Genomic DNA, 13,061 nt, shown 5'->3' on the forward strand with positions numbered 1-13,061 from the left:
TTTTAAATATTATAAATATTTTTCTGTCAAACGTACTTTAAAAATAAATCCAATAATTGTTTGTTACGAAGTGTTCAATTCCGTTGGTATTCCCGAAACAGGATAGGCCCCAGCCGCCACGCTGTAAAAGGCTGGAAGTTAGTTGTTGCTTGCTGGGCATCTATTTAAAAAACAATTATATGCCATTTATTTGAGAATGATGTATAATAAGTATGGTGCTCGCGAAACACTGTATTTATTCCTCATTAAAAGTACAGAACGGAAGACGTGCTGTAGCGTCCACGATAACCATGGTGCGCTCCAGCCTACCATAATATTACTCGGAATAAAAGCAGAGTAGCCGCCCCCTCCTCTCTTCTCTCCTGTATTTGAAGAAACCCTAGCCGCCTCCTCTCTCTCTCTCTCGTCCAACATCTGTGGAGAAGAGGAGCAAAGTCGAGCGGGTTCACAGGGTTTCACTTCACCAACACTCGCTCTTCGAAAAGGTACTCTCCCCCTCCCCCCTCCCCCCTCCCCTCTCTCTCTCGGTTCCTCTTTTCACTATCTCCATTCGAATATGCATGCTGTTATCTCATGAAACGGGGTATTCCTCTGCATCAAGTCGGATAGTCCCTGGAACCTTTTTGCATGGTTTATTGGTTAGGTATCTAATCTTCGTATGTTAAATATGTTTCTCAGGTGTCTGTGTCTGGTTGGAGTAATTGTATTAGTCGACAATGGGAGTGGAATTAGCAACCGATAGAGCTGGATTTCATGAAATGGAAGAAGTTAATTTCAGTGATTCGGAGTTAGTCTATCATGTCAGACACGCTCTTCAATCAGTCCCCTTGGTGAGCATTCTGTACTCTGAATGCTCCATGACTTGGTTTTATTACTTTGGTTGAACCTTAATGCTAGTACAAACACAAGAAAAATAATTTCTGATGGCTGAGGTTTGAACTATTATTATTGTTGTTGCTATTATTATTTTTATTATTACTATTTGTTATTTTTTTGTGGGGTGGGGGGTTGTGTGCTGGGGGTTCTAAGAAAATTATTCAGTTGAACTTTGAATTGATGATCATCTGTTTATTTTAATCATAACAGAATTGTTTAGCTAACAGCATAGAATAAAATTATAATAGGAGATTCACCCAGTTTCCTAATTGGTTCATTTCTTTACCTGCTTATATAAATCATATTATTGGTTATATGAATAGATTTTGTAAATTATAGAAAAGCTGAATGCTACTGGTTCAGGGTGATAGTGACAGTTATGACCAGCTGATTGGGGTACTGCACCATAAGGAACGCCTTGCTCCTGACGAGGTGGCTCTGTTAGTGGTAGGTTTTTTTTAATTCTAATTGAATGTTATAGTTGAAGGCAACAGTTGTTGCATTAAGTCCCAACTAATTCATTTTGTCAACTCTTGAATTTGAATTTTTTTGTGTTTGGCAGACGAGTTTAAAGGCCCTATCTGGAGCAGTTTCTTGTATAGATATGGTTCACCATAAGTCTTTGCTTTCTTCTGTAAGCTCATGAGACATGAATTTGTTTATTTATTCCCATGGTTGGTATTGATCATTTTAGTTTTCTCATAAGTAAGTATTGCACAGATTTTTGGAATGAGCCTCTGGAACTATGGACCTGATGTAATGGATGCGTTGCTTGAACTAATTTTATCCTTGGTATGTAGGTTTTATACGTCACATGGAAGGGTTATTCTAGAACAGTTTGGTGATACTTTAAATGACCATTTCTCTCCTTATTGTATTACAGGCTGCTTCTAGTGGGAATTATCTTGATTGTTCTTTGGATATGCTTGTCAGCAACTTTATGCCCCCTTATTCTTTGCTAGATTTTCTGAAGCAGCCACGTGGTCTTGCAAGGAAAGACCAAGTTCTTTCACGTGTGCATTCAACATTGAAGGATATTGCTGATCTGGTGCCTCTAGCCCCCTCAAGACTAGTTCCAATAGTAATCCAGAGAATGCCTAATGTGTTTACGAAGGAACCTGTGAGTTCAATTTGCAGTACATTATTTAGAATTCATCTTTTGTCACTGTCTAAACAAAAAATTTGTAAACAAGAGTCTCTTCATATGGAAGGAAAGAAATGAGAGTGTTCGATGACACAAAATGATCCGACCAAGCTTTAAAACTTTCTTTTTTTGTACACTCTTTGAATTGGGGTAGGGTGTATTTAGAGGATCATTCTTTGTTCATGATTGATTTTATAGAGTGGCTTTTGTCTAGTTAGGTCAAAGATTTTCGTCTTTTCTTTTTGCCTAGCTCTTGGGTGTTGTTTGTATACTTCGTGTGTACTTTTTTCGCCACTTCTAGGCATTACTAGTACAAACTTTTATTTACCTATCAAAAAAAATAAAATAAAATAAAATAAGAGCCTCTTTAGGGGATTTGCCATGCAAATGATCTTCCTTGCACTGTTAGAATAATTTATAATTTACATGTAGCAGCCAAGGCTTTTATTTTTTGTAAACTGATGTGGAGATCACTAGCCACACTTTGCAGGACTGGGAAAAACCACAGTTACATGACCCCTCCCCCTAGAGCTGCATAATGGGTAAGCCAGGCCTCAAACTTGAGACCTCTAATCTGGGAATGAGATCATCTATGAGTTGAGCTGTCCATGGGGGCAATTTATGTAACTATGGCTTTGTTGGTTTGAAATTAACAATTAAAACAAATAATCTAAGCCAAGGGTCCATATAATTGTATTCTTAGTTTCATGCCCTCTCCCTCTCAACTTGAATCACCTTTTTCGTGTTCCTTCTTTTGTTATAACTGGTATTTTGGATGCCTTTGAACTATGGATCATGACGTTTTTGTGTCTACATAAAATAAATGATGGTCTAATGGAATTGATTGAAATTTATGCTGTACTACCTTTTAAGGTATGCTACTCCTATGAATAATACTTGTTCATATGTAATAAGCTAGTATATCTCATGGAACCCTTCAAAACTAAGGACTATCTAATGCTCATTGGAAATAGGGATTTTCACTTGTCAAAAGAAAAATGACTGTATATTCCTAAAAACTTCTTGAATTGGTATAGTTTTTTGTTTTCTCCTCTTGAGACCTTTTCTTTTCTTTTATCGCCCATGTATACCTCCTCTATGCTTGGGTTACACCGTCTTGTAATATATTTTCTCTATTTGCATGTCCCAAAAAGGGGAAAAAAAATCTCAGTGCAAAAGATGTAAGATGATATTTTATCCATCACAAAAAATGTGCATATGTAGTTCTTGTTATAGATGCAGATTGTTCAATCTCATGTTCTCTTACTTGTCATGATTGCATCTTCCTATGAACCATGCTTGAGAACTTTGCCTTTTTTTTTTCTAATGCAAAATGCATGTTATTGTCATTTTAAATTATTATCTGAAGACATATTCTTTTTCTTGTAGTTGATTATGATATATGTGGAGAACATGTTAAGGTTGGAGGGTGGTGCAATTCGAGAACTTGTTGGGAACATGATGCTTGTGGCACTGATGGACAGGCTGGTAGACTTGGATGTAAGTAATTTCACATATTCTTACGAAATCATGGTTGAAAAGCACTTATTTATCTTTGTATTTTCTTTTTGATATTCTTATAGGTAGAGATTGCATGGGAGGAAGTCTTACAAGATGACTGCAGCAAAGGCATATTTGAGATGGAGCTAGAAGACATGGAGGAGCCTGCAGATGATGTTGAAAATGATGGTGGTGAGGTATAATCTGTGCATTACTTTCAATATCTTTTACATAGTCTTTTTCTCCTAAGCTATGGCATCCTATTTTGCTTTCTTTTATTCCTATAATCTTTTCATATATTAAAGAGTATTTGTTCGTATAATGACAAGGCCATTTGTTTGGTCTAAATTACAAACTCTTATTTCCTTTGATTGGGTCTGGTGATGGTGAGTTCACCCATATGACCTATTTTGTAAAAGGTGCAAGTCTGAAGTCATAAGGATGACTTATTCTTATTGCAATGTTGGGAGCAAGCTTATCTCTAATGATATTCTCTGTTGTATCATTTTTTGTCTTGGTATCTGTTTATACAGGGTTGTATGTTAGATGGATGCAGAACTGATTAGACATAATATAAATCTTATTCATTGAGAACCAATCCATTGGATTCCAGAAACGATAACCTGACATTATCCTTTTTTTTTATTGGACATTTAATTCAATATCAACCTGTATCCAAATTCAATCAGTGAAACAAAGTGAGATGACTGGCAGATTATTTAATTTATCTGAGATATCCCATTTAATTCAGCTACATAGTTTGGATTTTATTGCACTTCAATTTATTTTATTTGGTTAGGTGTTGGCTCAGTCTATTACGATTAAATACTGGTTGAAATACTACTACTATTCAATGTTTTAGAAATCAGACTGGAGCGTGATCTGGTCCAGTGTTCAGGCTTTGAGCTGGATTTCATGCTGAACTGGCATCAAACTGGACAGATCGGTGGTTGGACCACTGAAATTGTGGACCAGAGTGGCTGGTTCTGGGTTGGTGGTCTTTTTCTCTCCAATTTTTTTATTTTATTTTTATTTTTAACAAAGAGTTGAGAGCCCAACCCAACAGATCACTTGGTGAGCTCCAAGTTAGGCCTACATATCCCTACAATAATGGTTGGATGAATGAGGGATTTAAAGCCGTCTTTACTCATCCACATCCAATGTGGGATGGGGATGTTATTGAGAAAGAACACATTGCTTGGGGGCTTGAACCTTGGACTTCAATTTCAAAAGATGACATGGGCACCACTCAGATGCTTATTTTTTATTGTTCAATGTTGCAAACGAAAAAATAATATATTCTTTACAAAAAAATTTGTAATATTTATGTTTAAATAATATAAGAAAATAATATAATATTTTTGAAAATTATAAAATTAAAATATATAACTTTTAATATATAGTTAAATTTAAATAATTGAATATTTTGCCATTTTCAATATATCCACATTTAAATATTATACATATTTTATTTAATAAAATTTAAAATATTAATACATTTCTACTTATGTATGATTTAATTTGATAATATCAACAATAAGAAATATGACCTTGTTATTCCAATCCAATGAGGAACATTCCTTGTTAAGCTATATAGATGATTCCTCAGAGATGCAAGACACAACAATTTTGATGATTCCTTGTTAGGAGTCATGGAATCAAACATGGCACATGACGCTGTTTATTTCAATTGTTTTCCAAACTTAGAGTTAAGCTATATAGATGATATATTATCCACAAAGCCTTAACCTTAAATGTTCAAACTAAAGGTTATGACAGGGACCCTAGGCAATGACCACCTTAGTAAACCCAAAGTGTTTACTGATTTCTCCCAAAGGGAAACCCTGTTATTCCAATCCAATGAGGAACATTCCTCAACCATGATTCTTGAAGAAATTCCTTGGGAATCTTTAACCCATTCAAATACCTGGAATTTCAAATAGTTAGCCCTTCGAAAACCGATTAAAGTTAGGAAATCCCTCTTTATCATGCAAGATGATAAAGGGAATGTTACCCTACGATTCGCCAAACGGGAAGGATCGAGTAGTAGAATCTCTACTAAGGAAGTAGAACTTCCTCTCCCCCCTAGACCTTCTTTTGAGAACAATTCTCGAAGATCATCTGTCAAACTTAATAATGTGGATTTTACTCTTAACATCCCTCAACCTAGGTATGTTACCCAAGAGTCACCTCCAACTTCTCCAACGCACTCTCAAATGATGCCTGAGGAACCTAACTAGTTAATGGTTATTGAAAGCTTAGACCCTTTCAAAATAGATAAAGGATATCTAAGAAAAGAACTTAAACTTTCAAAACATGATCAAAAGAAAAAAAAAATTTCTCTAACAACCTTACTTCTCAAACTAGAGAAGCCTTTAGAGAAGAATGGTACAAATGCATGGAAACAAATAAGATAGATATTCCTATGTTTACATACTTTGAAATGTATGCTTCAAATAATAATATTGACTATCCTTTCCTAGAAGTCAATATGTTTCAAAAAGGTCAAACTTGGAAAACAACGTCAAACAAAACCGTAATTTCAAATCATCCTCCTTTAGAAGAAATAACCATAATTGCTCAAAATATTGAAATAATTGCTTCCCCTTTCAAAACAATAAACTCAAAAGAAAATGAAGGAAGAACCGCAACTTTAAAAGATTGTAAAAGCCTTCAACAACAAAATAATTACACTAATCAAATCTTAGGTACTCTCTCCTCCCAACTTGACAGGATAGAAGACAAACTGGACACTCCCCCAATTAATAGTCAAATCACTATGCCTCAATTTTTAAACAAAAATTTAAATAAAAATCGTCCGATTTTCAAACCTACGGAAGTAGGGAAAGAGACTATTAAACTTTCAAATAGCTCAATTGAAGAACTAATCAAATGTTTAACAAAACGAATTGAACAGCTAGACATCTCGCTCAAACCCTCAACTTCAAATGCAAAGTCAGTAAATGTTATAACAAAAACATCAAACATGGACCAAATAAGATCAACATTTGAGGAACAGAATCCTCAAGTAAATAGGATAAACCACTAATTTAAACAGTAAACTAGAACTAGGAATTATTATCTTAGGCCAACTCCTCCCGACTTTCAATGTGAAGAAAGGAGTCAAATTATCCAATCAAAGTATGATGGTGATGACATCTATGAATGGAACATAGATGGTGTAACTGAACATCAAATCTTGAATATACTTGAAGAAATGATCATGGCCTCTACAGTCTATAAAGCCAGAGGGAATTCTGACCGTCTGATCAATGTACACTTGATTTCAGGGTTCATTGGCTAGATGGTTAGAATTCCCTCCGAACAGTGATTCAAGCATCGGTCCAACCATTGAAATGTGAGTTGGTAACTTTTTCGATTCAATGATCAATCCAATTTTAAAAACATTACTACCAATAGGCACAGAGATGTATAAAAAATTTATAGATCATGTAAAGAAATCAAGATAGATGGAAAACAAGTGATGAAATAATCGCATAGGTTAAAGTGTATCTTATTTTTATTTCTTTTAACTGGCGAACGACAAAGTTGTTAAAAGCACCTAAACAAAGGATGCACAAAAGCATATATGACATATACAAAAGCACCAAAAGGGCAAACAAAGAGGAGATAGGTGATAGGTCGAGCACATCTGTTTTCACTTTTTTCTGACAGGCAGAAAAATTCTCATGATTCTATCTGTAATTTAAGCTGGAAATGTTCCTGTGTGTCACTACTCTAATTCACCATTACATGGTACTGGAGTGTTAAGTACCCTCAACCATCTTCAGAAAGTCTCAAACTGCTTAACCCAACAACCCCTACGACATGGTTACCATCTAGCATGAATTATAGCATACAATCAACATAATCTAAGAAGTTTTAAGAAAAAATTGTAGTGTTTTCTATGAAGCTGATGTTTTCATTGAGCTTTTGGTAGGTTGTTGTTAAGTCTAGTAGTGTGCATTGTCTATGCAAATGTGTGTGTTGCTTTTGGCTGTGTCCTTGAAGTTTCTCCAAAAGTCTTGAATTTATTGTTTAGTTAAAAGTTGGAAATGTTGATTTTAGAGCCTATATGGGTGTTGAGTTTTGTTTTCAAACAAGTGTTTGAACTATTATAGCTGATGGCTTGTGAAACATATTGATGTTTTCAATGCATATCAGTAGTAATTCCCAAGATGAAAGAAAACTCGAAGTCTACTATTTATAAGTCCCTCTGTTTGTATGTTATCAAAAAAATAAGAAAAGTCCTGCTTGTATATTCCTATACGTTGTAGAGGTCACCCGAGGATGGTGGAGTTCAGTCTTATGCTTTTTTTTTTATCAGTTTTTGTATTTTTGGGGAGGATTCCTCATCCTTCACTTGTACTTATTACTATATTTAATTCATTTGTTTCTGATTGAAAAAAAGGATGACCTTTGGTCCTTTGTTTGTCCTTTCCTTTTTGGTTCCACCTGATATTGGTTGGATACCTCATGTGTATGTAGGCCATGTTACTTCTGGCACTTCTTAATATATTCTCTTTGCCTATAAAGGCACTGTAACATCAGGCATGGGTTTCTGCTGAAACTGAAGCCCATGGTACTATGTGGTATTAAGGAGTGATTTGGTTATCATATTCCAATCTTCCTCTGCTCTATGATCTTTCAAAATTGTTGTAATTTTTCAGCTTGGTATTATAAACTAATGGATTGTCGTTTTTTCAGCTTCATAGAGGATCTTTAAGTCGAAAGAGTTTAGGGGGAAATTTAATTGCTGAAAAATTAGATAGCTTGATGGTGCTAACTTTCGAACATCTTGAATCTTGTGAAGCGGGTGGCCGTTTGATTGAGGTACTTCCTACAGTTATATCTCTTTGGTTTAGACTTATCAGAAAAAGTTATATCTCTTTGGTTCTCTTTGTTGGCCTCGCATGTACTGACTGCTTTCATTCTCCTTAAACCTGGTGTGTAGGTATTTGAAACTCTCGTACTATCATTTCAGACAACTGTTTTGAATGCATTCAAGTCAAAATTTGCTCAGGTACATCTTCCCCTAATACACATTTCCTTTCTATTTCTTTGGTTTCTCATATTTTTGTGATATTAAGTGGGATGTTTGTTTCCTGACATTAGGTATGGATTTTTTCTCTGCCTGCTTTAAAACTCATATTGGTTGATCATTTCTTCACCTTAAACTTTCTTGACTTATTTATTGCAGTTTGTGATGTTCTATGCCTGTGCTCTCGACCCTGAAAATTGTGGTGTGAGATTTGCTAGGGTGCTTGCAGATTTTTTTGTTTGCAGTACTTTTCCACCGCTTAACAGGTAATCTTGATTTGAATTTTAGTGATGGCTCTTTCCCTTGTGATTTGGACAACGTGATCAGATTCTTGGCCTTGTAAAATGGGGGGGGGGGGGAAGAAAAAAAGAAAAAACAATGATTGCTTATTGGTTATCTGGCATCTCATGAGAGATTGGAACTTGTTTGTTCAGTTCTCTTTTTTGTTATATGGATTTGGTGTGGTACAAGGACCATATTATCTCAAATTGGTCCAAGAACCTTGTTTTGGGTGGGGTGGGGGGTGGGGACATGCCCTCCTGCTTCTGTCAGAAATGGATCCACCAGGCATGTCCAACAATATAGAGGGGCATGTTCCTTGCCACAGAAGTTCCCAAAGATGCATTCTTGATATATTCCTTCCTAAGTTCCTTAACTATTTGAATAGAAAATTTCTTTGTCCAGGTTATTCTATGTTAAATGGTCATTTCATCTCACCTCAAGGTGTTGAAGAAGAGAACTCAGAGAACTTCTAACAAATTATTGTGTCCCAATCTCCTAGTGTTTAAAAGGTAGGCAAACCTGGATAAGTGTCTGTCCCTAGTGAGCTGACTGAAGTAATCATAACATAGGTCTGGGATCAGAGCATTTTGGATGCTACATTTTAAAAAACATTAGTGCCTGGGGACTGGATCTGTATTTCAATAGCACGGCAGATTTCAACAAATATATAGAACACTTTATTTTATTTGTACAAGGAAGGCTTGATTAGCCTAGTAATGCCATGTTATTCATTTACAAGTTCCATATAGGCATGGATGTAATACATCTGATGGATTGTATCCCCTGGTGTCATTTAAAGGAAACTTGTGAGGCACTGTTCAAGAATGTCCAAAAGACATCCTTTGTGCTTCCAACATGGTGACTCGTGTGATTTAGCACTGTTCATGCAATGTAGCGCTCCCTATATTACAACTCTTCCTTTCTATACAATTAAATCCCCTCTCCATTTAATACTTTACCGCTTTCAACCATAAAGACTGAAGATTTGTTTATCAGTGTGCATGAAATGTTGTCTAGATCAGACAACTTGATTGGCCAATGGGTTGGTCTAACTAGAGTGTTTGCTTGTTTTTTCTTTGTATTTTCTTATATTTGATTCCCTGTAGTTTTGTTTTTCTTTGGTGGGAGGATTCCTCATCCTTCTCTTGTACTTCCTTTTTATCAATATATTCCTTTGTCGTTTCCTATCAAAAAAAAAAAGAAAATGTTGTCTAGATTGTAAAGTAGAGAAAGTTGACTTAATTTAGCTGATTCCATGGTTGACTAGGAAAGATTCTTATTCAGCAATCTGCATTCCATTGTCTACTATTCTTAAACAGCTAGAGATGGGAGTTCTTTTGATAAATTATGTAATTTAGGATAAGCACACATCTAGGGTAATAATTTATTCACTTATATTTTTGTAGTATTAATTTGTTTTCCGGTTTTATGCAGAATGAGTGCTGTTGCTTACCTTGCAAGTTATTTGTCCCGTGGGAAGTTTCTGACAGCCTCCTTTGTTGCTAATATATTGGAAAGGTTGTTCAGTGTTTTTTTATCCAGTCATCTGATCTATCAACTCTTAAAAAATTGGTTTCTGATTTCTTGTGTTTTATTTTATGTCTATGAGGTCTCAGGCTGGTGGTTTGGTGTTTGGAATATTGCAAAATCCATGATGGTGACATAAATCCTAAAGCTCATCAAGTTTTTTATTCTGGATGTCAGGTATATGATGCGTTAAAAATAAGAAATAGTCTGCAATCAAGGCTTAAATAGCAATATCTGTCCTTGTAGATAAGAGTGTCTATTAATAGGAAGCAGCTTCCTTCCTAAAATTCAATTACAATAATTACATAGCAGAAGGTTCAATTGAGTTAACTCGTTGAATTTTAAGAAGTATTTAATATTTTGTTCAAACTGAAGGAGACGTGGGTGGTTTGATGGTCCCTAACGCATTTATTTTGTATTGTGAAACAGCTTCTTTGAAATAAAAAGATTCCAGATTTGGTTATAAATAAATAAATTTTTTCTACTTATTGAAATTGTGAGATGACTGGTGAAGGTATTTCTAGTAAAAGGAAAGCCCCATAGAAAGAAACTTTAACTAGTTCTATTGTGTCACTGGTAATGATATCATCCTACTATGCAGCATGTTTGCAAATGAGCCAATTATTGATGAATTACGTTGTTTTGATATATAACACGTATTTTCAATGATATATCATGGCTAATACGCTGATGTTCAGTTCTGTAATTAGAATAATTATTTATTAGAATTAATTGCACAATTTGGTCTATTAATGATTATTCTTCTGTCCCACAGGCCATCATGTATGTGCTCTGCTTCCGAATGAGGTCAATGATGAATGTTCCTCATCTCAGATCACAGCTTCTCCTTTTGCCTCTGGAGACAATCTTGAAGCATCCATTAAGTCCATTGAAGGTTAAACATTTTCTTAGGCCGCATCAATAATACAGTAGAAAGTAAACCCGGCATGTTTTTTAGTTGCATGCTTTGTATCAAACAGTTCTATTTTTATGTAATATTTAGATTGCTTTGTGGTAACTTTGAGATTGCATCTTTTTAAGTTTTTGCACTTTCAATTTTTTTTTCCATATGCACCAGAGCTTTGAATCCCTGCAAAATTTTAATGATAATGAGCTCTAAATCTCATCTTCTCTATAACAGGTATGCCTACCATCCATAGTGGAGGAATTCCTTCGCCAGGCAAAAGCAGCTCGGTTATTCACCGTGTCAGAGACCTTTATTTTTAGTGACCTGTTGGAGTCAGAACTTTCCAGGGCTTTTGGTGGGATTGAAAGGCTTGACATGTTCTTCCCATTCGACCCATGTTTGCTGAAAAAATGTGACAGGTTTACATTCTTAGCCTTCAGATTGCATAATTTTTTTAGAGATGCTAATTTACTGTGAAAAATCAAACATCAAATGAGGAAACACCCTTGAGAGTGAAATAGAATTAACTCATCTTCAATATCTTCTGAGGGGCTGTTTGGGAAATAAAAGTACTCTAGGTATTCAGGCACCCATCCATTAAAAACTATGAAGATGGTAAATAAATGCCTCCTATTCATTCAGGATTTTGAGATCAAGTGAAATGGCATCTGTGGTACTGAATTAAAAATTGGCTTTATTGACCCTATTTTAGGTATTTAGCCCAGCTTCTTTCCACTGACTGGAATTCCTATGTCAGTGTGAATTGTAAAATTCTGTGTTAAGGTGTACTATATATTTACATACTGATCTCTCAATGTATTAGTAATTTTAATTGATTAAGCTAGTGACAAATGTGTTCTTATATCAGCTGAAAGTTTTTACCATTGTAAATTGAACCATATAATGTAGTCAAGTCTTAGCGCTTTGTGGTCATTATAGAGTGATTTGCTGACAATGTTTTATTATTATCTTATTTTTATGGCAAAAGGTTCATCAGGCCAAATTTTGTGTACTGGTCAATGATCCGAACTACTTATGATGATGGAGAAGATAGCAGTGATGAAGAACCTGCTGAGGATTATGAGGCTAGTCATCCAGACGATGTTATGAATGATGATGCAATGGCTAGAAGCTATGATAGTCATGACCTTGAACTTGATGAGTTCGACCACTCAATGAACAAAATGTCCATCACACCCAAGAATTCTTTGTATTACAGGTTTGGAGATGAATTAAAGGTACAAATGCCCTCAAGAATCAGACCCTCTACAAGCCCAGAGTCATTATGATCCCTTCATGCCTACTGGGTAGATGAGGAGTGGAATTTTGCTCTCACACTGACAGAAGAGTAACCTGATAATTGATGAGTGGTTGCTCCTGTCTCTTGAAAAGGTGAGCCAATTTTGATCAGAGGTTGCTCCAACCAGTCTCTTCAAAGTTAAGTTGTGGGTTGGCCTGAATAGATAGAAAATGTGTTGTATACGATTTTGCTACATCAATCGCCCGATCATATATCATATCTCATATATATATTTATATATAAGTAGCAGTCCTGTGATTGGTCAAACGTTGGTTTTAGTTCATGATTACTGTATTTCAAATTCACTCACTGGGCCGAGCTAAAATGAAGCTGAATCAGGCCTTAAAAATCTAATGTTGTATGGTGATATTATCAAATAATGAGAAAGGATGTCGGTAGGGTGCTTTGGCTGTGGTTGTATCATTTGGTGCTGTCATGCTGATGAGATGTCTTTTGCATATTCTCATCTACCATCTCGTTCATC

At 35.4% G+C, this 13,061-nt stretch overlaps 1 protein-coding gene across 1 annotated transcript; it reads left to right on the forward strand.

Moving 5' to 3' along the window:
* Positions 1-213: 213 nt before the first annotated feature.
* Positions 214-13,000, forward strand: LOC100248166 (RNA polymerase I-specific transcription initiation factor rrn3). The gene is made up of 16 exons (XM_010651040.3): positions 214-485; positions 679-830; positions 1,240-1,323; positions 1,439-1,510; positions 1,597-1,668; positions 1,760-1,996; positions 3,410-3,520; positions 3,604-3,717; positions 8,228-8,353; positions 8,475-8,543; positions 8,721-8,827; positions 10,278-10,361; positions 10,460-10,547; positions 11,146-11,265; positions 11,512-11,696; positions 12,266-13,000. The coding sequence occupies exons 2-16, from the start codon at positions 717-719 to the stop codon at positions 12,564-12,566; spliced, it is 1,884 nt and encodes a 627-aa protein (XP_010649342.1). The 5' UTR covers positions 214-485; positions 679-716; the 3' UTR covers positions 12,567-13,000.
* Positions 13,001-13,061: the final 61 nt, after the last annotated feature.

The sequence above is a fragment of the Vitis vinifera genome, chromosome 4, assembly GCF_030704535.1.
Source record: "Vitis vinifera cultivar Pinot Noir 40024 chromosome 4, ASM3070453v1".
NCBI classification, from domain to species: Eukaryota; Viridiplantae; Streptophyta; class Magnoliopsida; order Vitales; family Vitaceae; genus Vitis; species Vitis vinifera.

Excerpts from the sequence above, each read along its gene's own strand:
- LOC100248166 (XM_010651040.3), top strand. The coding sequence starts at position 717 with ATGGGAGTGGAATTAGCAACCGATAGAGCTGGATTTCATGAAATGGAA. Across the intron at positions 1,324-1,438 it reads ACGAGGTGGCTCTGTTAGTG|ACGAGTTTAAAGGCCCTATC; the intron begins GTAGGTTTTTTT and ends TGTGTTTGGCAG. Across the intron at positions 8,828-10,277 it reads ACTTTTCCACCGCTTAACAG|AATGAGTGCTGTTGCTTACC; the intron begins GTAATCTTGATT and ends GGTTTTATGCAG.